The 26714-nt window shown below is 37.8% G+C and overlaps 3 protein-coding genes across 7 annotated transcripts; 1 reads left to right on the plus strand and 2 right to left on the minus strand.

Annotated features, from left to right (window-relative positions):
* The first annotated feature begins 817 nt into the window (after nucleotides 1-817).
* Nucleotides 818-8884, plus strand: LOC104890608 (meiotic recombination protein DMC1 homolog). Of its 3 annotated transcripts, none has more exons than XM_057394396.1 (9): nucleotides 818-1285; nucleotides 1964-2055; nucleotides 2140-2211; nucleotides 2299-2385; nucleotides 2489-2539; nucleotides 2632-2672; nucleotides 2907-2952; nucleotides 3131-3214; nucleotides 6498-8884. In XM_057394396.1, the coding sequence occupies exons 1-9, from the start codon at nucleotides 1216-1218 to the stop codon at nucleotides 6528-6530; spliced, it is 576 nt and encodes a 191-aa protein (XP_057250379.1). In that variant the 5' UTR covers nucleotides 818-1215; the 3' UTR covers nucleotides 6531-8884. The 3 variants fall into 3 exon arrangements, with proteins under 3 accessions (XP_057250379.1, XP_057250380.1, XP_057250378.1); XM_057394397.1 differs by lacking the exon at nucleotides 6498-8884 and adding an exon at nucleotides 3315-3962; XM_057394395.1 differs by lacking the exon at nucleotides 6498-8884 and having other exon boundaries at nucleotides 3131-3290.
* On the minus strand, nucleotides 8573-16518 carry LOC104890607 (hypothetical protein). 3 transcript variants are annotated; one of them, XM_010676151.4, is made up of 10 exons: nucleotides 16133-16518; nucleotides 13619-13698; nucleotides 13376-13476; nucleotides 13196-13268; nucleotides 12984-13077; nucleotides 12866-12914; nucleotides 11521-11671; nucleotides 10183-10239; nucleotides 9884-9939; nucleotides 8573-9216 (listed from the first exon to the last, which is right to left on the minus strand). In XM_010676151.4, exons 1-10 carry the CDS (start codon nucleotides 16443-16445, stop codon nucleotides 9156-9158), a joined length of 1035 nt encoding a protein of 344 aa, XP_010674453.1. In that variant the 5' UTR covers nucleotides 16446-16518; the 3' UTR covers nucleotides 8573-9155. The 3 variants fall into 3 exon arrangements, with proteins under 3 accessions (XP_010674453.1, XP_048499306.1, XP_048499305.1); XM_048643348.2 differs by lacking the exon at nucleotides 8573-9216 and adding an exon at nucleotides 9406-9779; XM_048643349.2 differs by lacking the exon at nucleotides 9884-9939.
* Nucleotides 16519-24188: 7670 nt separating this feature from the next.
* LOC104890717 (uncharacterized) lies at nucleotides 24189-25097 on the minus strand. The gene has a single exon (XM_010676294.1). The coding sequence runs from the start codon at nucleotides 25095-25097 to the stop codon at nucleotides 24189-24191; it is 909 nt and encodes a 302-aa protein (XP_010674596.1).
* Nucleotides 25098-26714: the final 1617 nt, after the last annotated feature.

The raw sequence follows: 26714 nt of genomic DNA on the forward strand, positions 1-26714 counted from the left end.
CACCCAAAAAAAATTACTTTTTGAGAATCAAGAAATAAAATAAAAAGCATTCAACAAAGGTCAGCAAGATAGCAACAATTAGTAGAATTGATTTAGCTTAGAGTTTAGCACAATTCAACCCAGATACTCAAATCACAAAAAAAACCACAAAAATAAAAAATAAAAAGAAATGATCTTTACATTCAAAGAAAGCAAGGCAAGGTGGTTCATTTCTGCAACTAAGCAAGTAATGATCTTTACGTTTAGCCATGGCGAAATATCAACAACAAAAACATATTTCATTGTTACTAATTAATAAAAATTATGATCACAGAGATAATTTAACAAGAAGAGCATAATATTAAGAACAACAAAATTGCAAAACAGATTTAAAGCAAGCAAAATTTCGTACCTAATAATGATTGAATTGAACGATTGAGCAACACCCAATTTGATGAATTGAACGATTGAGGAACACTAAAATTTGATGAATTGAACAAACTTTTGATGGATGAATCAATCGATGAAGAGAGAAGATTTCAGATTTTTGCTCGCAAGAAATCGAACGATGAAGAGAGAGATGGGTTTTCAATTTTCCCATTTAACTGTTGTTTTAATAAGACGTAGAATGATCACTTGTTATGAAAAGTGATGGGTTTGTTATTAGGGCTTGGGAAAATCGCAGCCCTTAGATTTCTATGATCTAACGGTTGTGATTTATTCTCACATATTATCTATTCTCACATAATCTTCATTCTCACGGGATCCCGACTCTATATATATATATATAATATATATATATATATATATATATATATATAAAGCTAAATTCATTTATCATTTGATTCATTTCTCTTGCAACCCCTTACTACCAGAGACTACATCTCTCTTCCCCCACCCCCAAAAAAAAACTTCTCTCTCACCGCCTCCTCCATTGTCACAAGTCACAACCACCTCCCTTCTCTCCTCTCCATCATCGCAATTCGCAACCCATCCAAACAAATTGGATTGAAATGCCACGTGTAGCATCTCTCTTTTCAAATTCCCCATTTCATTCCCCGCCCAAATTCCTCAGCTTATATATAACCAGAGCTCAATATGATCACAGATTAACCAATCACAAATTCACAATTTCAAATTTCTCTCTCTCTTACTTTCCTACTCCTCTCTTTCTCTTTCTACCAATTTTATCTTCCTTTCAAAAACTTCTTGAAGCTTCTCCATCTATTCTTTACAATGGCAGAATTGCAGATCGTTGAAGGAAGCAACTCGGAAAAGCAGGATTTCTTTGCTCTGATAAATGAATGTAAGTTTGCTTAATGATAATTTGAGTTTACTATTTCATTTCGTGTTATAATTGCCTCAAAAATTCAAAGAGAAACCACTGGCATTAGCATAAGTTTAATGAGTTTGAATTCATACTGTGAAGTTTCGTCAATCTTAAAATGCCTGAAAAAAAATTAGTTAGGTTAAATTCTTCGCAATATTGAAGAATTTCGTTTCATCGTCCTCATGTTTGCTCCTCAATTACTCAATTGTTTTGAATTTTGAAATAGAGTAGAAATTTTGTAGAGAAACCACTGGCATCAGTAGCATAAGTTTAGTGAGTTTAATTCATACTGTGAAGTTTCGTCAATCTTAAAATGCCTGAAAAAAAAAAAATAGTTAGGTTAAAATTTTCGCAATATTGAAGAATTTCGTTTCATCGTCCTCATGTTTGCTCCTCAATTACTCAATTGTTTTGAATTTTGAAATAGAGTAGAAAATTTGTACGATGCCGAATTTATTTGTCGCATAATTTTGCAAAGCAAAATTGAAACTCAGTTTTCTATATATAAACTGTTTTTTTTAAGCTGATTGCTTATAATATTAGTGTTTGTGAACCTGATTCATATATTATGCATTTTTTTGCACTTACTCTATTTAATCAGAAGCATTTGAAAGCTATTTTCAATTATTATAATGATTTGAATTATTGTGTTAGGGATTTCACATGGTATGAATGCTGGAAATGTGAGAAAACTTGAAGATGCTGGGATCATTTCATACACTGAGCTAATGACACAACCAAAGGAGGTAGATGTGTTTTTTTTAATATTTTTGATATTTTTTAATAAGCTGAAACTTTCTTAGTATATTAAATGAATTGTTTCTGTGTAGTATTTGGCTGAAATCACACAATTGCCTGAGGATAAGGTTGGTAGGATTCAAAAGGCTGCTGAAAATATTGTGGTTAGTAGGTCTTTAATTACTAACTACCTCCAATTAGTTTTAGAATACAGCCAGATAGTTATGCTAATGATTTTTTGATTTATGCAGCACTTTGGTTACATTAGAGGAAGTAAAGCTTTGCTCAGAGCCTTGGAGTGCCCTGATGTCATTACAGAAAGAGTTGCTCTGCTCAGAGTAAGATCCTATTCATTTACTTGCCTGTTTTAATTTTCAGTTTCTAATTGTAACATTTACTTGCCTGTTTTAATTCTGTTTCTAATTGTATTATCTGGAACAGACAAACTCTGTGATCCTTATCACCTCCGAAAACCAGGCACAAGTGTTAAATGGTATTCCTATACCACGTTGGTTATTTATTATTGTTGAAAATGACAATGTATTGTTATTCTAACTCTTTTATTATGTTGGACATTAATAAAGGGTGGAATCGAGACATTCACTGGAATGTTGGGAGAAGTCAGGTGAGGGACATTTACTAATTTACTACTATACCATTATAATCTCCCTTACTTTTTTTTTTTTTCCTTGAACCTATTTAATTTATAGTTGTCCTAGACTTCAAATTTTAGACTGCGAAATTTATGCTGTCACATTTCCATACTCATGTGGAAAGTATGGGCTTATATATATGATGCTTAATATCATAATCTATGTTGACTGATGTGTTGTATTCATGCCTGTATTATTTTGCTCAGCTCAGGAGACACTCAAATAGCAAGTACCCAACGCGTCTCAACAGAGGTAAGCTTTATAATATCGAGATAAAACTATAAGTGAATTGGCTGATTAGTATATACTAGCATATGATCTACTGTTCTAGACTTGTTATCATCATTTCTTCCTTTGTTTTGATTGTAAGTACCCAATTGTGTTTAAATATGAACTTTATGATTTTTTTTTTTTTTTTTTTTTTTTGCAGTGTGATGGGGAGCTCATGGTGTCGTTTCTACCTGAGTTCCCCAATTTTGGAAACAACAAATTTCTAGTTGCGAGCTTAATTGAGGTAGGTTTATCTTTAAAAATTATGTGCGGCAAAAGTTGACCATTTGATTTCTAGTTTACTTTTCTGTGGGATTATGGGTTTGACCATTTGATGTTTGCAGAAATTTAAATTGGTAACATTGACAGGATAACAGATGAGCAATTTCCTGTCACAACCAAACAACCCTGAAATACAATTTCAAAATATGCAATAACCTGAAATAATTTTCAGGTTTTAATTGAGTTGCTTACAGCAGGTTTATCACAACCAAAAAAAATTGGAGGCCTGAAATTGTGAGCAATAAGACTGCTATTAACAGGAAACAAATGCACAAATTCATAGCCTGCTAATAGTGAGCAAATAGCCTGATATATTCATAACAGGAATAGCCTGATATATTCATATTAGCAAATAGCCTGACATATGCAAAGAGCCTGACATATGCAAAACAGCAATAATATCTGATAATTTTCAACCTGAAACCAATTACAAATGTGAAACTGACATATGCAAAACAGCCATGACATATGATCTTGAAACCAAAAACCTGAAACCAAAATATCAGATCATTTTCAACCTGAAACCAATACTCTGAAACAAGTAACCTGTGAAACCAATTTCCTGAAATAATTTTCAGCCTCAACTGAGTTGCTCAAAGTTGATATATTCACAACAAAACAGCCAATGCAACCAAAAACCTATGAAACCAGTAAAGTAGTATGATATATTGATGGTCTAACAAAGTGGCAGATAGTTGTTCAAAAACGAATACAAAAACACATTGCAATATCTAATACACAGTGGCATAAACAGCTATCACAACCAACATTTCAGTAACTAAATTTCACTACAACAGACTAATTAGGCTAGTACTGAAATAGCTACGTAACATTGCAATCCTCTTCACGATTTTTTGCTGGTGGCTTAATGTTTGGCTGTTTTGGGTTGCTATGCTCTGCTCTGATCTGGCCTTGTTCATGTCAAGCACTACTACATGCGCTTCTTCTTGCCTTTCTTGCCTTTCCTGGTGCGACCGGGGTGAGTAACTGGGTGAATTATTTTCATTCCAGGAAGTTGGTTTGGGTCCTTTGGAATTGAATTCAAATCTTTTTTTGGTGTTGTCTGAGAAATCTTGACTTGAGGTCCTTTCCAAAAACCCTTCTTCCTTAAATATTCCAAAGCCTCCCATTCATTTGAATTGTGTAAAACAAAAATGAAATTGCTCATCTTAGAGTCCCAATTCTGTATTTTCTTCAACATATTCTCCGTAGCACATTCTTGTACATAATACCAAAAAGTAGCTTCTCTTTTAGCAGCCTCTTTCTTTTCATTTGTGACACCTTCAAAATGAGAATCACCTTTCTTTGATTTCTCATTCCAATCCTTAACCAACTTTTCAGCAAACTTAAAATCATGAAATTCTATAGCGGCGAATTGACTGAAACAGATTTGTTCCCTTTGAACATAAACTGTGGTCTTTTCCTGCAAAAAACAACGATAAAAGAATTAAAGAACATAAAAACCCATTGCCACATCTCCCAACAGGCAGCCACATTTTAATACTCTCCCAGACCTGCAAACTCACAGAACAAAGGAAAAAAAGATGGGCATGCGTCTCAATCTCAGAGTGGCAGAGCACACAATTCTCATCCTGCACCAAACCAATCTTAAACAATCGATCCTTCGTTTTTTTTTTAGCAGGTTGAAAACGAAGGATCGATTGTTTAAGATTGGTTTTGTGCAGGATGAGAAATGTGTGCTCTGCCACTCTGAGATTGAGACGCATGCCCATCTTTTTTTCCCCTGTTCTGTGAGTTTGCAGGTCTGGGAGAGTATTAAAATGTGGCTGCCTGTTGGGAGATGTGGCAATGGGTTTTTATGTTCTTTAATTCTTTTATCGTTGTTTTTTGCAGGAAAAGACCACAGTTTATGTTCAAAGGGAACAAATCTGTTTCAGTCAATTCGCCGCTATAGAATTTCATGATTTTAAGTTTGCTGAAAAGTTGGTTAAGGATTGGAATGAGAAATCAAAGAAAGGTGATTCTCATTTTGAAGGTGTCACAAATGAAAAGAAAGAGGCTGCTAAAAGAGAAGCTACTTTTTGGTATTATGTACAAGAATGTACGGAGAATATGTTGAAGAAAATACAGAATTGGGACTCTAAGATGAGCAATTTCATTTTTGTTTTACACAATTCAAATGAATGGGAGGCTTTGGAATATTTAAGGAAGAAGGGTTTTTGGAAAGGACCTCAAGTCAAGATTTCTCAGACAACACCAAAAAAAGATTTGAATTCAATTCCAAAGGACCCAAACCAACTTCCTGGAATGAAAATAATTCACCCAGTTACTCACCCCGGTCGCACCAGGAAAGGCAAGAAGAAGCGCATGTAGTAGTGCTTGACATGAACAAGGCCAGATCAGAGCAGAGCATAGCAACCCAAAACAGCCAAACATTAAGCCACCAGCAAAAAATCGTGAAGAGGATTGCAATGTTGCAGTAGCTATTTCAGTACTAGCCTAATTAGTCTGTTGTAGTGAAATTTAGTTACTGAAATGTTGGTTGTGATAGCTGTTTATGCCACTGTGTATTAGATATTGCAATGTGTTTTTTGTATTCGTTTTTGAACAACTATCTGCCACTTTGTTAGACCATCAATATATCATACTACTTTACTGGTTTCATAGGTTTTTGGTTGCATTGGCTGTTTTGTTGTGAATATATCAACTTTGAGCAACTCAGTTGAGGCTGAAAATTATTTCAGGAAATTGGTTTCACAGGTTACTTGTTTCAGAGTATTGGTTTCAGGTTGAAAATGATCTGATATTTTGGTTTCAGGTTTTTGGTTTCAAGATCATATGTCATGGCTGTTTTGCATATGTCAGTTTCACATTTGTAATTGGTTTCAGGTTGAAAATTATCAGATATTATTGCTGTTTTGCATATGTCAGGCTCTTTGCATATGTCAGGCTATTTGCTAATATGAATATATCAGGCTATTCCTGTTATGAATATATCAGGCTATTTGCTCACTATTAGCAGGCTATGAATTTGTGCATTTGTTTCCTGTTAATAGCAGTCTTATTGCTCACAATTTCAGGCCTCCAATTTTTTTGGTTGTGATAAACCTGCTGTAAGCAACTCAATTAAAACCTGAAAATTATTTCAGGTTATTGCATATTTTGAAATTGTATTTCAGGGTTGTTTGGTTGTGACAGGAAATTGCTCATCTGTTATCTTGTCAATGTTGCTCTCATCTGTTATTTGCTGTTCCTCTTATTCACACAGGAAATTTGTGTCACAGGTTATTTTGCTGTGTTTTGGAGGCCTTACTTAGACCTGACTTTGTTACACTTTCAGCTAAATTGACTGAATGCCACAGATTGCACTGTTTCTTTGCAAGGCTTCTTGAATTTTATGCAGGTTTTTTTTGTGCAAACACAATGTGCAATTCTGAATAACCTGCATTGACAAATTCTGGCCTGCAAATTGGTCTCAGTTCAGGCCTGAATATTATTTCAGGTTATTTGTTTCAAGCCTGAATATTGATGTCAATATATTTCTTGCTGAATAATATGGGAGTTAACTATTGCATTCACAATTTCAGGCCAGTATCTTGTGAATAACCTGAATAACCTGCTATTTGCTGAATAACCTGCTATTAATCAAGCCAGTATTGAAATTTTGATTTCACAGATATTAATCAAGCCAAGAATTACTGTAAACTCTGAAATGAATTTCATTAATCCAAAGAAAGTGTACAACTGGAAGTACATAATTAAAATCGACTACAATGTAATTGAATTCACCATTTCTATTACTTCAACATCACCAGAACAATAAGAATGACAACAGCCATAAACCCTAGCTTTACAATCTCCTTCAATCCATCAATTTTTTTCCTTAACAGAAAGATTTGAGCATCAGAATTTGCAGCAAGCTTCGCAAAACCAATAATATCAGATTCGTAGAGCCATTTGAAGAACATACAATCATCACATCTGAAGAATGCCTTCCTGAAATTGAGTTCCGTCAGAGAGAGCTTCAACTTCGCGAGTTTTGGAGGCTTGCATTTACATTTGGGGCTTACAAACTCCAATTTACATGGCGAAATCCTTGAATATGAGCAGTTGGAGGTTGAAATGACATTTTTCTCTTTCGTGGGTGACTACTGAGAAGAGTCGAAGAAAGAAGATGAACAAGGCTGTTTCAATCGCAAATCAATTTGGGGATTTTATATCATAAACCCTAAAATTAATTTGGGAATATATTATCCCTTAACCATGGTTAACACTAATTAAACAACACATTAACAAAAAATTAGTGGAAGGTTATCATGGATAAAGAAACTTAATCTCAGGGATTTATTATAGACCGAAAAAAATAGGGGTATACCGTGCGATTTTTCAGGGGCATACCTTAGAATTTCCCTTTATTTTTTTATTCTTTCTATTTTTTTTTTTGAGAGTTTTTATTCCTTCTATTCTTATGTATGGAGAATGCGATTTTACCTCCATGTTTTGATATGCTTTCTTTTTTTTAATTTTCTTTGAAAGGATAGACTAATTGGCCAAAAGAAGCCATGGTATTTTTGAGGGGATTTTTATTCGATTTTTTGGGGGGTTTGGGTCATTTTTTTTTAATGATTTCCGATCGATTTTTTTTTAATATATTTTTCAATATCCCAAGTCAAGCATATTATTCAATATCTTGCACACACTCGTAGGCCTCGAGAGTCTCCCCTCACACCGTAGCTTGGGCCTGCAATCATACAATATTTTTTTAATAATAGCAAAAAAAAATCATTTACATATGCTCAATCCCCTTTGCAATCCAATCTCAATGGTCCAAAAACTATATTGACATGGATGGTTTCGATGTATAAATACATGCGAGGTATGATATTGAACTCAACGTTATTTCCATGAGGTGATTATGAAACAAGAACTTATGAACTATGCGAGCTTGAGTCCGCTCAAGAGAGCTTAACTTGAATTGTGTTCGAGTTGAAGATATTAATGAGCCGAGTTAAGGAACATATAACTCCACTCAAAAAAACTTGTGAGAAATTTGAAAAACACAATATCAAGTTCAAATCAAGGCAAGATGTCTCAATATAACATGTCATCTACTTTATGAGTACTATAGATTTGAGATGGCTTACGAGTTACTTCAAGTTGACTTGTTCATAGCTAGACTAGAGTTGGTTAAAACTTAAAACTTGGTTAAAGCTCGATTCGTCTGAGCTCAAACCAACCCAAGATTGATGCAGGATCTTAAATTCTCAACAAGTCATATTGAGCAATCTCAAACACGAATTTGACTCTGGTAATAATCACCCCTGTTCTATCCATCCCTTTATTGGATTACGCAAGTATATGTATAATTAATTATTTCCATATGTTACATCCACAACTCACAAGTTTATACAGTTCAATACCCAACATAGTACACCTACAGACAACTACACCTGAATACCTGATAGCCTACTGCAAAAATTGGATAGGACCATTTTACATTATTTAAAAAATGGAGTATTCTGTCTTCAGTCAGTCATTCACTGTACAGAGGAAACATTGTGCCGGCCAGCGGATTTACATCCTTCATCTTGATTTCCTTAAGAAAGATCCAAATGTTCAACTGGCTGACATTTTTGGATCAATTGCATTGCATTTCATTATGCATGAAAAACCTCACCAAAATAACACATTATTCACACCAGGAAAACAAATTTTAGCAAATCCAGGTGCGTCAAGGAACTATAACGGTGCATGCTTCCTTTTGAAAAACTACCATTTTCTTAAATCTCCATATCTGCAGCATATAAATGAAACAGCATGTTGACCCACTGAGGCTCCAAAATGTATTGTCATCGATTGATGTTAGAATCTATAAATTCTGATCAGTCATGTTCCAGATGTGCTCCTTGGGTGAAGAAAATAGCATAAAATAACTTTGAAATTTACTTCTCCCATCCCAGCGCTTTGAGATTATTATCTTTCAATTCCATGTACTTGCCAAGCCTACAAGAGACAATAACAGACTCAGAACATTGCATAGCTATGGATAATATATGATCTAAGTGCTAAAAACAGACTAGAATTGATAAGCTTGAAGACAAAGATCATGAACTAGGGGCCAAAGACATTAATAACCACACTACGAAAGTTCACAATCAATTATTCCAGTCCATCAGATTCGACAGCCAGGGATTAAACAAAGAACGATCAGAATATTTATTTTGATCATGCAATAACTGAGCAAATTCTGTTGACAGCTGCAATCAACGGCAGAAATTGATATTTATGAGCTATCAGTGCTAATTTACTACGAGTACAATTTTTATTTTTTTTATTTTTTTTTTTGTTTCCAAACATTTCATCAGTGAAATTTTAATTTAAGATTCTAATACTCATCGTTTGTATTTACATGGGTCCTGCACGGCTGCAAGAATGCTCTGTTCAGTGGAAGCATTTCTTGGCATGCTTATTCAACTTTAGGTAATCTGTCTCCCATTTGCATCCACCTACAATCAGAGTACTTAGTGCTTCGAGCAGAGCCTCAGACACTTCAAGAAAGCTCAAAGCTATCATAAAAGGAAGTGGATGCCTTAAGTTGTCTGGTGTTTTAGATTTTTAATCAAAATATATTGACCGGAGGGAATCAGAAACAAGGGAACTTATGTATTACCCAAGGTCAGGAGAAAGCTTGAAATCGCCAATACGTATGCGTTTCAGGGAATGAATCTGTGTGAGAAAAAACCAAGGAAAATTAATTCAAAACTTCATACTATGCACATATATGTACAGGAATAGTAATCAAATGACACCATTGATTTTGTGCAGCCATATAAGCAGTCAATTACTTAAATGCACAGAAATAGAATACCTAGTAACTAGTCTTGTCCAACACAGAAATAGCATACCTAGTCTTGTGCGACACAGAAATAGCATACCTAGTAACGACCAAATCAAAAAGAGGGAACTAACCTCAAGTTCAGCATTTCTCACCAACTCCCGAACCTCATGATTTCTTCCTTCGTTAACCTGTCAATATTACAATTGCAGTCAGCTTTCAAATGCTCCTGTTCCCAGCTAGACACAAAGCATGTAACATTATGTGTGTCGGATCAGAAAGTCGGGTGGACACGATTACTGCATCAAGCAGTCAAACTGATTCCTTCAATTTCAGAACATCAAATTGCCAGTTCATAACTAAAAGGAAAATAACTTAACAACACAGTAGCATCTAAGAAAAAAGTTTTCACTCTCATCTAAACTGTATGGAGGTACTACATATCAAGCCCATTAAAATCTTAGGCATTGAGATAACTTAATTGGATGAAATGAAACAACCATCACCTGTAATTAAGGAGCAAAACTGAAGACATCTAGCACTGTGACCAATGCTTGAACATCAAAGTCCGACAAAACCATTTAGAAAAAGGTGAATAAATTTAATTTGCATCGACCCACTTTTTCTCCATATGTTATCTGGGACTAGTAGAGTATTAAATTTAGATATAAATCATCCTCAGGGCAGTGTGCAGTTGCAAACACTACATGAGGCTATGAGAGGAGAATTCAACAGACTATTACATGCACGTCAACAAATCTTATATCTATGCACAGATAATTGAAACGATATTTATTAGCGTAACCAACAACAATCTCAGAGAGTTATCACAGATACTTCAGTTGAATTTGAGTGGTGAGAGATAAGAGTTGTCGATATAGAACACTTGGTACTTAGATTCCACATTCCATAAAATTTTAGTAGTACACTTGCTGATTAGTTTTCTTGTCTTGTTCTCTTCCTACTGTAGCAAATTATTGACCTTCCCCTTGAACCCTTCCTAGAAGGCGGCAAGGGGAATAGGGAATGATGTTGTAGACATTAGGACTGATGGTTTTTGGTACACTTGTGCATGTTTTGATCATAGTTTTGTTTTGTTTAGTAGTTTGATGTAAAGAACATTTTGTAATTATTCTTTTCCTTAATGAATACTTACCTTTCCGATAATAAAAAAGGTTAGTAGAACACTAAATCTAAATCAAGAAGCCTCGAGAAGCAACTAACCTGACATTCCATACAGAGATAACAGTTTTCAACAGAACTTTATTTTATCGGAAAGCGATAGATGATTCCATAAAGAAAAAATTAGTTACATGGAATATCTCCAAAGCATCGAAGAAGACCAGCTGTTATATGTCTCATCTTAAGATTTGTGAATCTTAAATCATTTACTTAGGCCAATACAAAGACCATTCTGAGGTCACAAACCACCTCTGCAATTATTATACTAACAGCAATGTTGTGATGCTTACCACAATACGGAGGCGAGCTCTGGGAATTTCTGGCTGTCGGGGAAGTAGTTCTACGTATTCAGGAACACAGTGAACACCATCAATGGTTGTTCCTTTGTTGATGGCCACCAAGTGTCTTTTATGAACTTCACCATTGACTGTGGCAATATATCTACAAATGTAAACTAAAGTCAAGAACCATTTATGGATTTTATACAATCCAATGCCCAAAGCAGCAGCTTCATGATGAGCAATGAACCCAGGTGAATCGAAAACACAAAGTAGGCAAGGACAAGTGATGTGTTTTAGAGAAAGTGGGACCTATGATGAAGAGAGATAGGAAGAAGTGAATTGTACAAAGGAAAGAAGTTGCAATTAATTTGAAATTTCCATTTTTGGTAATTGTTGCAATTAAAAAGAAACGGAGGAAGTATTTTTTTTAAAAGACAATGTGGATAGGAGTCAAAGATAAAATTTGCAATAAATTAAGAAACACAAAGACAAAGAGTATTTCCACAGCTGGTGGAGATACTAAAAAGTGTGCATAATAAATAGAATGCATTCAAAGACCGAGTAGGCACCAAAGTTTGGAAAATCAATGAGTGCAATCGTTGGCATTCATGTAAATCAAGATCAGAAAATAGTTGGACTTGTGGGCATCTTGATCGCTTAGGAGTTCAAAGACCACATTGTGGAAGTAGAGAGAAAGAATGATAAAACCATGTATTTTACATTTAGCTTGGGAGATAAATAATGTAAATTGCCAGCTTACCAAAAGGAGTCAGATGAGTTAATGCATGAAGCTCCTTAAATTAACAAGCTCCCTATAGAATATTTCAACGGTCATGTAGGGGCAAAGGCGGATGGATATGATGACCCAAACGAAAGTTTTAACAGCAGGACATAATAGAGGAATTAGCAATTGATTTCATTTCATGATATCTAGCTTTCTTTTGACGAAAAAGTTTTTTTAAAACCTAGTGACATTTTAAAAAATAAGAAAAAGACAAGAGAGTGAGAGGGAAGGCAGGAAAGAGGGGGAGAGAGAGGGAGAGAGTGGGAGAGGGGGAGAGAGAGAGAGAGAGAGAGAGAGTCAAGTCTCAAATTGGCAGGAACAATACAATAAATTGAATCATCAGAGGCTTTGCTTAGTGCAAGTAGATTACAGAAAAGGAACTTACAGGACTTATAAGTTATAAGTAATGAGTAGTGAAGTTCTAACCTTAACGTTTACATATGCTTCCATATCACATATAAGATCATTTTACAAGTTCATCTTGCCTTAGTAGCAGTGAAATCTAATTTAATACAGTATTTACTTTGTATTGGAGAATATTGATATTAGTAAATGAACTACTATACTTACTCCTTTGTTAAATTTGACGAAGGATGTGAAACCCTTTGAGCAAACTCGCCTGCATAAACGAAGCAATTGGTATATTCAATATATTCAATTTGAAAGCTTTAAAAAGAATGATATTTACCATCATTAGTCACAATAATTAGTCCAGTAGTTGCAACATCTAGGCGCCCAACTGTAAATAGCCGAGGCTTTGGCTGTCCAGGATAATTTTTGTTCTAAAAAGATGTAAATACCACTGTTGATTAGAGACATTATACAAATCACAACAATTCTCAGAAACAGAATTTAGAAACACATATTCACGGAACTGTATAAAAATCAGCAAAAACATACCCAATCTTTCAGAAAATCATCAAACAAACAAAGAACAGATTTAAACTCTTTCTCTCCAGAAGAGCAGATGTACCTGCAATAGAGAAATCATTTCAGTGTTCTTAGTTGAAAAGGAGTCATAAAGGACTTGACAAAGAGAATTTCGTCTTTCTCAGAAAAAAGCATTCGTGAGTATCTGACCCTTTAGGCTTGTTCAGAGCAAGATAAACCTTTGCTGGCAATTTTCTAGGTAGCCGTCTTCCCTTGACATAGATGACATCTTTGGCAGGATCAACTTTTGTCTGTAAATCGAGTCATCAACACTAGGTAGTTAAAGTTACATATTTATGGAGGGAACTCAAGTCAAATTTGCAAGACAAAATGATCAGACAGCAATTTATTAAGCATAAAACATAGAATTTGTGAGCAGAATCAGTAGCAAACCTGAGGTGTTTCGCAGACTGAACCATTTACAGTCACCTTCCCCTGAAATATGAGTTCTTCACTGCTCCTCCTTGATGCAACTAAGAAGAGAAAGATGCGAGACTTAGAACCCACAGATGCCACTGACCAAGAATTGACAGCAGAACAATTTTGGAATATTCATTTAACCTTAACTGAAAGATTGGATCTCTGATGTTACCATCTCCTCTCAACCCACCCACCCGTTCTTCCAAAAAAATAAAAAATTGTTAGTGTCTTGGGTAAACTCAAAAACACAGTGAACCTCACCTTTTTACTTCCATTTCATACACCTTCCATTTTCAGATAACATTGTTACAATATTGAGGAAGATTTCTTAGACTGTCAACCAAAACAACAACAACAACAACAACAACAACAACAAATCCTTAATCCCAAAATAATTTGGGTCGGCTAGGCTTGAATCAATATAGAGAATCGCAGTAATCGTCAATATAAATCTTCTCCCTTCATTCTTCTTTTGTTTGAAGCCACATTTTTACCAAGTCCCAATAGTTGCATGCTGCTTTCAACCACCCTCATCCAAGTTTGATTTGGTCTTTCTCTACCCTTGCTACTCTTCGGGTCTCCTCACCGGTGCTTTGACGGTTTACGACTCACATGATCAAAAATCATGTTAATTGATTCTCCCTCATCTTATTCTAAATGGGTACAAGTACAACCCCTACCTTCTTTCAAATAACCTCATTTCTTATTTTATCCTTTCTTGTATGCCCACATATCCAACGTAGCATACACATTTCTGTCACATTCATCTTATGAACATGACAATGCTTCACTGCCAATATTCTATCCCATAAAACAAAGTTGGCCAAATAGCAGTTCTATAGAATTTTCCATTTAGTCTATGGGGCATACCATGATGCTAGTCCAAATGCTCCCTTTCACTTCATCCAACCAGATTTGATCCAAGGATCAACATCTCCATCCAATTCCCCATCTTTTACGATAGTGGATCCTAAGTATCGATAAACCTAAAAACTCATAACAACATCTAAATGAATCGCACTCCCCTAGCTTCATCTAAATGATCAACCAAAAAATTTAAATAAAAACTTAACAAAATTCCAGTGCAATAAAAAAAATCTCTACTACATCATTCTTTCTGAGGCAATACCCAACATTAATGTATTCCGCATGGCCCAAGGGCAGAGTCAACATATAAGAGACCTAATGGACACTGGACACACCTAGCTTGATTTTTACACATGGCTATGTTACAATTTGTTTTAGCTAAAGCATTGTGTCGTTATCTTGTCAAGTATCTTTAATAAGGTAGTATAAAAACTCAAGTAAATAAATATAATTAACATAATAATTGGTTTCACATGTTCAAAATTTTTCAATGCAAAAATTCTACTTTCACTAATACTAAACCTGCCAATATCAATGTGATTTAGAGAGTGTTCTCCATTTAACTTATGAATAGCCTAATACAATCAAGCCATGCATCATATACCCATTTCTTCTAGTTGTGCACCATCTAACTCTATATAATAATTGCTTAATAAGTCATGTATTATACAAGAATGAAAAGCATCTCAAGATTGGTCTAAAAATTAATAAGGTTCTAGGTGCACATAGTCTAAGCCTCTGAAGGTAAATGCTAGAAATTATCTAACCTAAAATTTTAGGTATAAAATTAAATTGACCTTTAGATGATCAAATGACCCATTGATGAATCTATTTCCTTAAGCGAACTATCTATATTATTATAAAACAATGACCAAGAGTGGCGGTAATTACACTAACTAATAAGTAGTAGAGCCATCCTTCATTCTTTCTCGCTCAATGATGACTTCCCGTGTCATACTTCCCAATTCAGTAGTTCTAGCTGTATAAAGTCATCATTAAGTAAGTATCTTCCCCTTGCGAAATCTTTTAATAAGGCAATGAAAACATACATGGAGACGACTAAACAATTGGATTTTAAATGTTTCGCCATCAAAGCCACACAATGAAACGAGCAAGTTCCACCTTGAACAATTTAACACTACTCAGAGCTTAAATCACATGTTCTATCCTCCAATTTAGTGTGTTTAATCATTAACATTAGCCCATTAGGTTTCTTCATCTTACCGATAAATCAAACATGATACATTACATGACACCCTCTAAGTTATTTGAATCAAACCCCTAATTTATTTGCATCAAAGCAATACAAATTCACAACCTACCATGTGACAATCATTCAATCAATCAATTATTTCATGCGTTTTGAATTACTATTACACAATCAATCAATCATCCACAAATACAGCTTTTCTTTCTTCTCAAGCAAAATTGAATTTACTATTACACGAATTTTCAAATTATGACCTTTTTTTCCTTCACTCATCTTTTTCGTCTCTAAAAACGGTCTAAAAATCCGTAATTTTGGAAATATAGCGAGTAATACGAAACCGAGGAAACACCAGAAATACGGAGAATTGAAAACGAAAAATGAAGAATTAAGGAAAGAAGAGTATGTATAACCTCCAGCAGCAGCAAGAACCTTGGCAAGACGTTGCGGCTTTTCGCCGAAGGTGTCATTAAAGTACCTCCTCGCCGCCTTAGAGTAGCGAGGCTGCGCAGGTGGCTTCTTTTCCGCGGCAGCCGCGTTCTTGGTGGCGCTGTTTGTCACCGCCCGAATTGCGCGCGCATTGGCGGGGGAGTTGAGCGAAATGCGAAGCGGAGGAGAGAGAGTGAGTGCGAGGTGGTGGACTGAGCTGAGGAAAGACAGTCGAGTGAGGAGTGAGGTGGTGTTCGCAAGTGAGCTTGATGTGGATGACAGTGCAATGGCCGCCATTGAAGGTTCGTTGTCGAAGACCCTGGTTAGATAAGTTGACGTTAAGTTTACTGCCCCTGGTTAACTTTTTTTAATTTTGACTAGAGTGGATTAAGTAGACGGTTTGGATCGGGTTTGTATATGAATTTTAAATTAAAAAAAAAAAAGACCGTCTTTGTGGGTTAATACGGGCTTTTGCGGGCTGAGTCAAACTTTTGATTTGAGAAATGATATTTTTAGTAGCTCAAAAACCTCACTTTTCCCTGTCGAGTTGAACTGGGCCAACTGATCGGACTTATGTTGATCACCTCTAATTTTGACCACGGTTGGTTGATTTAGGTCCAAGATCTCATGTCCGGCGAATTTTCACTCAATGTTGGTCGGAAAGGTGAAGTAGAATTTTGGTGGTGTGGAAAGTGGAAACCCTTGTACTAACTACTAAGGCAATAATCAGTTCGTGTGAATTTTTTCTGATTTGAACTTTTCTGATCTAGACTGATCTGATTTAAATTTTTTTGGTCTGTTCTAATCTGATCTAAACTTTTTGTAATTGTTTTTTGTTCATTTTCGGATTTAATCTGAACTCTTTTTTTAAATAAGCAATATAGTGCTTAAATAAAGTTGAACTAAACATAGCCTAAGTGATTTACTCGGCAAGGAGAGCAACCTTGAAGGCACTATGTGGAGAGACATTAATATGCTAGTTTGATTGTATTGATTATGTTAGTTTATTGTTTTTCAAGAACTTGTGATATATTGTATATGTTTTGACTTAAGCAATTTGCGATTTCTAATGAGAAGTCTGGGTAATGGTATGGTAATGCATTCGTTGTATGCTATTTAATAAAATCGTAATGGATTCGTTGAGATCTGTATTTGTCGTGTAAGCTATCTTGGTGTTGCTTTTACTTAATATTGACTTATTTGGAGCAGTAATATAGTCACAGACTGATTGTCATATGTTAGCTATTGTTTTCATTGCTTGAATGTCTTGTGTTCAACCCCCCTTCCCCTAGATTGCTTGGTGTTCTTTGTAATAACTTGGAAAGTGAATTAATACCAACACAATTAGCTTGAAATTACTGTGAATGATGATGGCAGGAACTCCCTTCAAAACACGGCAGGTAATCCTATGAGGAGCCCTGCTCGTTTAGGTGGGGTTACTGTGAATGAGAAAAAAACTTTCGGTGCCAGTCCATTTCTTGGAGAGGCTAATGTAGAATCTGAAATTGAATTTTCTCTATGAAGAAGTCATCGCTTAACTGTTGGGGATCCCCAGACGTGAAGGTTTAGCGTTGGCTAACTACTTTGCACTGTGAATGCTGGGGATCTCCAGAAGTGAGGGATACGCGTAGAACAAGCAGGAAGGCGAAGGATATGGTAGCCGTCACCCTAGCTGACAAATCGCACCCCATCTAGCGGCATCTACTCAACCAAAATTGACAATTTGGTCCAATCAAGTTGAATTTCTGGTCCAATCCAACCCATGGGGACACCATTACCCCATTCACTTATATAATAGATATATTTGATTTTTGGCTTTTTAATTAGAAAATGTAGCATTTTTTTTGTTTTTCAGAGACAAATCAGATCATTGAACTTATACCAAAAAAAATTAGGGAACAATTTTAATTAATTTTTTTGATAGTCTGTTTACTAATTCTAATGAAATAATTGAGAACTATCTAAACTTAATTGACTATCAATATAAAACCTAAAATATAGAACTATTTCACATTTAACGTAATGATCCGAACTATTTCACACGAAAATCTTAAGCTGCATCAAACCATTCCTTTAGAGCTTGCAAAGATCCTAAGTAATGATGTAATTGGCGTGGCCTTACCAAGGCTTGTTGCCAAGTAGTTTGTTTTATGTTCTGTTTTTATTTCTTTTCCTTGTATGAGTCTTTATCTCACTTTTGCAATTAAAAAAAAAAAAAAAAAAACGTAATGATCCGAGGTCGCCGAGGTTTGAAAATAGTAAAAAGAGAAGTTTTAACTTTTATTTATTCGATATTGCTAATAAGTGTCATGGGTCGTTGGATAAGAATTAAATAAATTTCCTAAAATGGTATAAATTTTGGAATGCATTTTTTAGAATTAGTTTTTTTTTCTTGGGAAGTTACATTTTTGTTATTTTATTTATTTTATTTTTGTTTTAGATAATTTTTTAGTTTAGTTCTAATTTCTATTTTTATTTTTTATTTTTAATAGTAAATTTTTCTATATTATATTTTTTAAATAAGATTGTTAGAGATTTTCATTTTTTGTTTCTTCCCAATATTAGCTGCTTGCTTTAGAGTAGTTAATATATTGCGAAAAAAATATACATGATAACTAATCTTTAAAAAAACAATAGAAATAATTAGAAGTATACGAGTTCTCCCTTAAAAAACATGAAAAATAATTAAATTAATTTTTTTATATATAATAGGTGCTAATGAAAGCAAAAATATATATGATAAATATTTAGAATTGTTTCATATGTAATACTCCTATATCTATGTTATATTATAAAGAAAACACTCAAGTTTGGTCGAATAAATTTTGTGACGACTTTTTTGCCCTTAAGATACCATTAAAAAATAAAATAACTAATATTAAAAATAATATATCTTATCCAATAAATTATATAACTAAATATAAAAATAGTAAAATAAAAATGGAAATATCTAACTGTTGTAGCATCTAAAATGGGGGTGGCTACAACATTTCCTCTGAGCTGCAGGGTTGAGAGAGGGGTGGAGGCTTCCCGTCAATGCTACCCCGGGAGAGTTGACCTATATTGGATGAACGTACGAACCTTAGCACTTGCTCCCTCCTGACCAAGTCAAGGTGAGTCCTAGCACTAGTCCTCGCCTTAGCACTTCTCGCTCCTAGCACTTCTAGTGGCCTGGCACCTGCACAAAGGAGAACAATCCTTTTCGGATTATCTCCCCTCCGATGCTTAAGTAAGTACGGATTTAAAGGGAATGTAAAGGTGCTAAGCAAAGCATAAAAAGTGACCACGAGTTCTCAAGTAATAAATGAGGTGGTTTGTGAGAATAGTGAGAGATAAGTCGTCGCCTAAAATGAGCTTCCTCCGAAGTATTTATAGGTGCTTCACCTTAATCCTTCGGGAGCTCGGATGGGTGACACTTGTCATCTATCTATACCGTAGATTATCCATTACTACGCTTTGGTGTACGGATATCTGATATCCGATCCGTTTCAGACCAGATTTATTTTATTTATAGCGCTTGCCATGTGGATCGTTTTGATCCAATAATGAGTGGACACGTGACCAGTAGATTTTACTTGGCACATCATTTGCCTCTCAAAGACCCCCTAGCCATTTTGGCTTGGAGGGTGTTTGACCAAGTAGCCTTCGAACTGGACCGCTTCGCAATTTCTTTGGTACCCTTAATTGGACACTTGTTGTATTTTGGTTAATATATTAACCATATACATGTGTGGTGGGCCATGAATGTCAAATGTTGTGTACATTGCATGCCTTTTCTTCTTTGTGAATAGGAAATAATACTTTAAATAAATGTATTATTAATTCCTTCACATGCTGGATTTTGATGTCTTCATTTGCAGCTTCTTCATATCAGTATATCACGACATCATACGAAATGACTGGCTTCATCATGCTTCATCACATACCGCAGGGCTACAATCGTTGCCATTTAATAAGGGCATTCTTTGCTCTTCTCATTCTGGTACACAAGTTCGCTTCAAATTTTAACCAAAACTAATAGCTAAGCCGATTGCTGCAACCATGTGAACCACCATGTTCGTAGCTCGAAACTTAGCCATTAATGACGGGTTGCAGGTTCACTCCTCCAGAAACTTATCTCGCCATTTTGCCTTCGCATTTTACAAAGGGAGGAAACACAATATGCGATGCCTAGAAACGGAAGACGATGACCTTGGAAGAATTACAAAGCACAAAACTTGGAAGCAATTATTGATGGTGTAGTAAATCACTATCTTTGAAGCATTCTCATCACACCATTGTCGTCGCTCTTTGTGATAGCATGGCGATGAGAAAGGAGCTAAGCAATGGCCTACGACGTCGCCACCTTCGAACAATGGAAGGGTATTGCCTTCGAAGTAATCTCGGCGTGCCTCGCACAATCACTTCGCCATATATGCGTACACTGTGATTACCACATGCTTATACACAATCACTTCGCACACAATCACATTGATGAGCTCTCACCGGCTTTCAAGTAAATGACATGAAGTTCAAGGCAGTTGCGATTATCTTCGCATACTGGCTTCGCGCTCACCGTCGCACACTCACCTTCGCACTACCTCCTTCGCACCTTGTGAGATGATGGACTTGAAGTGAGGGACTTCGCACACACCGTCGCACATTACACATTCATCTCCGCACTTAGTGTTCGCACTTGCATGGGAGGTTGGAGCTGCGACTCAAAACCTTCAAATTTACAAAACGGCGCGCTCGCCGGTCGCACCTTGAGGCTCGCACTTGCGAGGGAAGTAGACGTGCGACTCAAAGCCTTCAAATTTAGAAAACGGCGCGCTCGCCGGTCGCACCTTGAGGCTCGCACTTGCGAGGGAAGTAGACGTGCGACTCAAAGCCTTCAAATTTACAAAACAGCGCGCTCGCCGGTCGCACCTTGAGGCTCGCACTTGCGAGGGAAATAGACGTGCGACTCAAAGCCTTCAAATTTACAAAACGGCGCGCTCGCCGGTCGCACCTTGAGGCTCGCACTTGCGAGGAGGTTCATGCGACTAGAAATGGTGACGTCGCCGTCGCACCCCCCTACATTGGTTCGCACCATCGCCAAGTTGTGAGCTAATGATAATGGTGGTGCGAGGAGGATGACTTTGAGCAGCTTGCCCTTAACATAGAGCACTATTGCATCTTATAGAGGGAACCATGGTGATGAAGATGATCGTGATGCGAGGGAAATAGCTTCGATGGTGATGAAGATGATGGCTTTGAGCTCCCATCCGAGACACTTCGACCTTCGCATGCATGCATGGTCCTCAAGTGAATACTTGCATGCATGCATATATATCTTCGCAAACTTAGCATGCAGTTGCCATCTTACTTTTATATATAATATTTTATACTTATATATATATATATATATAAACATATACTTGCATACTTTTCTTTTCTTGCTTTTTGTAAGCTACTGTCCGTGTCATCCATGGCCACAGTTATATATTTTGCTTTTGCTTATTACCAAAATGCCACTGGTAGTATAGCACCTTAGCAAGTGACGTTTGCCTTCTTTAGAGCCCACTATTTTTCATAGAACATGTCTCCATTTTGAGAAGGCGAGACGCGACTCAGAAGAGATAATAAACACAAAATGGTGATGTCGCTTGTCCCAATTTTCGAGGGCTTCGCACTTTTTGGGGGCTTAGCACTTTTCGAGCTTCTCGCATGCTTAGCACTTTCCGAGTGCTTAGCGCTTTTTGAGGATCTGGTGCGACTCAAAAGTGATCGTTTTTACAAAACGGTGAGCTCGCTGGTCGCACTTTCCAAGGGCTTGGCACTTTTCGGGGGCTTAGCACTTTTCGAGCTTTTCGCGTGCTTAGCACTTTCCGAGTGCTTAGCATTTTTTGAGGATCTGGTGCGACTCAAAAGTGATCGTTTTTACAGAACGGTGAGCTCGCTGGTCGCACTTTCCGAGGGCTTGGCACTTTTCGGGGGCTTAGCACTTTTTGAGCTTTTCGCGTGCTTAGCACTTTCCGAGTGTTTAGCATTTTTTGGAGATCTGGTGCGACTCAAAAGTGATCGTTTTTACAAAACGGTGAGCTCGCTCATCGCACTTTCCGAGGGCTTAGCACTATTCGGGGGCTTAGCACTTTTCGAGCTTTTCGCGTGCTTAACACTTTCCGGGTGCTATCCAAATGCGTTGGAGGTACAAGTCGGTGCCATGGCACTTTGCAGATGTCCCTACAACTTTGTGGTGCGATCACACTTCTTTAAGACGAAATCTCCAAGTTTATAGATACCAAGAATTGATTGACTTGAGGCCTAGTAGTGGGGTCAAGTCAATCAATCATACCGATTGCCCTTAAACTTGGGGATTAAGTCAAAGTGTTCGTATAATGTCAGGGTACTTTTCCCTTCGCGAATTTGTGAGACTCTTGCCCTTCGCACTTATCCAGGGTCACTTGCCCTTTGCTAGTTTATGGGACGCTTGCCCTTAGCATGTCTAGAAGGTCGTTTGCCCTTTGCATGCTTTGTAGGACGCTTGCCCTTCGCGAATTTTATGGGACGTTTGCCCTTCGCGGGTTTTTGGGACGCTTGTCCTTCGCACAGTCAGTGTCCAAGGTCCTTAGGATGTGCTAAGGCCAATACTTTCCGAGGGCTTGGCACTTTTCGGGGCTTAGCACTTTTCGAGATTTTCGCGTGCTTAGCACTTTTCGAGTTCTATCCAAATGCGTTGGAGGTACAAGTCGGTGCCATGGCACTTTGCAGATGTCCCTACAACTTTGTGGTGCGATCACACTTCTTTAAGACGAAATCTCCAAGTTTATAGATTCCAAGAATTGATTGACTTGAGGCCTAGTAGTGGGGTCAAGTCAATCAATCATACTGATTGCCCTTAAACTTGGGGATTAAGTCGAAGTGTTCGCATAATGTGAGGGTACTTTGCCCTTCGCGAATTTGTGGGACGCTTGCCCTTCGCACTTATCCAGGGTCACTTCCCTTCACTAGTTTATGGGACTCTTGCCCTTAGCATGTCTAGAAGGTCGTTTGCCCTTTGCATGCTTTAATTTGTAGGACGCTTACCCTTCGCGAATTTTATGGGACGTTTGCCATTCGCGGGTTTTTGGGACGCTTGCCCTTCGCACAGTCAGTGTCCAAGGTCCTTAGGATGTGCTAAGGCCAACACTTAATGCGATTGAATTAATTCAAATTTTATGGGACGCTTGCCCTTCGCACATTCAGTAGTTAAGGTCCTTAGGATGTGCTAAGGCCAATACTTAATGCGATTTAATTAATTCAAATTTTATGGGACGCTTGCCCTTCGCACAATCAGTAGTTAAGGTCCTTAGGATGTGCTAAGGCCAATACTTAATGCGATTTAATTAATTCAAATTTTATGGGACGCTTGCCCTTCGCACAATCAGTAATTAAGGTCCTTAGGATGTGCTAAGGCCAATACTTAATGCGATTGAATTAATTCAACGATATTTACTTGGTTTATTTTGCACTTTTCAACAAGAAATAGATGTTCTCGCTTTGAGACAAAGTCATAAGTTTAGCACTCGCTTTGAGGCTTTTACAACCATGGAAGGGGAGTTGCCCCAGTACTTGTAAATATTTTCCATTTTGCAAATAGTAAATAGATATTCTCACTTTGAGACTACGTCGTAAGTTTAGCACTCGCTTTGAGGCAAACTTTACAACTACGGAAGGGGAGTTGCCCTATTGCATGTAAATATTTGAAGTTTCAAAGTATTGAAGGCTTTCATTCAATCTTTAGCAACTCCAAAACATACAAGCTTCAACATCTTCAGGCTAATCCAAGAGATTTACAAGTGCGAGCATTTCCAGGCTTGATGATCATCGAGGATCATTAGCAATTTGCGTGCCTTTCTCTTCCTTGCCCCCAGCAATTGGCTGGATGGTGGTTTAGATAGCACTCTCAAGCTAATTGCTGATCGTCATAGAATCGGAATGTTCGTCATTTGGGGCACCATCGTTTGATGGAGACGTCGCCATAAACCTTTTAATCAAATGCTTCTTCACCTTGCCCCGGTGTGCTAGGCGATCCATGGTTCATTGCAAGGTGAAGCAATCATCCGTGACATGTCCAACATCCTCGTGATACTCGCAATATTTGGACTTATCCCTTAATTCAAGTTCAGTGTTGATTGGGGGAGGGTCTTCTATCGGTACATCTTTGCTAACCTCCTTGTAAACTTGGAATAGATCCTTGGTGTATTCCACCGTTGGGGTATAGCTACACTTCTTCTTCTTTTGACCCTTCCCCTTTTTGGATGAATCTTCTATTTCAATGTTCCAAGTGCTAGACCTCTTTCGATCATTCCCACCACTTTGATGGCCTAGGTTGCTTTGAAGCTTGGATGAGGAAGATACTCCTTTGTCTTTTGGCCTTTTCACGGCGCATACTTCTTCGGCATGGATCCATCTCTCCGCCTCGTTCATCAACTCATTTAGACTTGCCACCCTTTGCCTGGCCATTTGGAACTTGAAGGGGCTATCTTCGTCCAGGCCTCTGAAAAAATTGTCAAAGATCACTCGGTCTGGCAGGTCTGAGATTTGGAGAGTTTCGTTGTTGAAGCGCTTGACATAGCTTCGCAAACTCTCATTGGGGCACTGTTGGATCCTTTCAAGATGCAAGCTACTCTTCTTTTCTTGGCGATGTGCCATGAAATGGTGAGTGAAGAGTACTACTAGCTCGTTGAAGTTGTGGATAGAACTGGTTGGAAGTTGACTGAACCATCTTTGTGCTAAGCCCTTCAAGGTGACCGGGAAGTACTTACACCAAGTGGCATCATCAGCTTGGGTAGTTAGCATGAGATGCTTGTACATGGCCAAGTGGTCATCAGGGTCAGTCGTTCCATCGTATGCATCCACCGAGGGAAACTTGATCTTTTGAGATTGCGTAGCCATCAAGATAGAGGCAGAAAATGGGTTTTTGTCGGTAAGGGAAAGCGCTTGCATTACCCTTACCACCCCATGGGAAACATGTCCATGCCTTCTGTCCAGGTGACCATCGCTTTGACGGTACCCCCCACGTTGGTGGGTATGGACTTCCAGCTCTTGATCTTCATGCCTTCGGTCCAAGTGACCACCGCTTTGATGGTACCCCCACATTGGTGGGAACGGACTTCCAACTCTTGGTGATATGGGTGACCCGCGACTTGCCTCGATGTGCTATGGGAAGGACCATGTGTTCTATAAGAACGATGGGATGGGTCCATGCACACCGGAGTAGACCCGGTCAGAGAGTGTTTTTCATCTTGAGTGGCTTGCTTAAGCCTCTCAGTTCTCTTCTTTTCCAGGATTAGCCTGACATCTTGGTTTCTTTCCTTCTTGATTTCAATAATCTTTCTAGCATCCATGGAGGAGGTCTCACGATCTCGCTTCCTCCTCTCAATGAGTGCCCTTACATCCTCTTGTTCTTCATGCGAAGAGATGTCATCCTCCATATAGGCATCATCAAACCTATATGGTCCTTTGGTCGAAGTGACCTTCGGAGTAGTGGTTGTGGTGGTGACAGGTTTAGGAGTGCTACGGTACTTCCTAGCCTGCCCCTTTTCTCGTTCCAAGGGAACAACTTCAGCTGAGACATACTTACTTGTGTCTCTGGGAGTGGGATTCTTGATCTTAATCGTCTTTAGGTGAGGAGCTACTGGGGTGTGATACTCCAAAGCTTGGGACTTGGAAGGAGCTTCACTGTCAGTCACCTTAGACTTGCCAGCATGCAGGGCCTTCAATCGAGCGTTCTCCGCTTGGAGAGCGTCGAGTCTTGCTTTCAGATTCTCCTGGGCGGCGAAGCGATCCCAGATTTCGTCCACCCCCTTACTGATCTCCTTCTTGAGGATATCATGAGTGACATACCTGCTATCCAAGTCTTAGACAGACAACTCCACTCCGTCTTCCACAGCTTGAAGAACGGATTGTGCGAGGTGTGTCTCGCCATTGGGATTACTTTCCTTTTCTGACGATAGAGGAGTGTTCGTCCTTCGTCGTGTTTGGTCATCTCCTGAAGCCATTTCTGATTGCCTCCCCACAGACGGCGCCAAATGTTGTAGCATCTAAAATGGGGGTGGCTACAACATTTCCTCTGAGCTGCAGGGTTGAGAGAGGGGTGGAGGCTTCCCGTCAATGCTACCCCGGGAGAGCTGACCTCTATTGGATGAACGTACGAACCTTAGCACTTGCTCCCTCCTGACCAAGTCAAGGTGAGTCCTAGCACTAGTCCTCGCCTTAGCACTTCTCGCTCCTAGCACTTCTAGTGGCCTGGCACCTGCACAAAGGAGAATAATCCTTTTCGGATTATCTCCCCTCCGATGCTTAAGTAAGTACGGATTTAAAGGGAATGTAAAGGTGCTAAGCAAAGCATAAAAAGTGACCACGAGTTCTCAAGTAATAAATGAGGTGGTTTGTGAGAATAGTGAGAGATAAGTCGTCGCCTAAAATGAGCTTCCTCCGAAGTATTTATAGGTGCTTCACCTTAATCCTTCGGGAGCTCGGATGGGTGACACTTGTCATCTATCTATACCGTAGATTATCCATTACTACCGCTTTGGTGTACGGATATCTGATATCCGATCC

This window comes from Beta vulgaris, chromosome 4, assembly GCF_026745355.1.
Source record: "Beta vulgaris subsp. vulgaris cultivar EL10 chromosome 4, EL10.2, whole genome shotgun sequence".
Lineage (NCBI taxonomy): Eukaryota > Viridiplantae > Streptophyta > Magnoliopsida > Caryophyllales > Amaranthaceae > Beta > Beta vulgaris.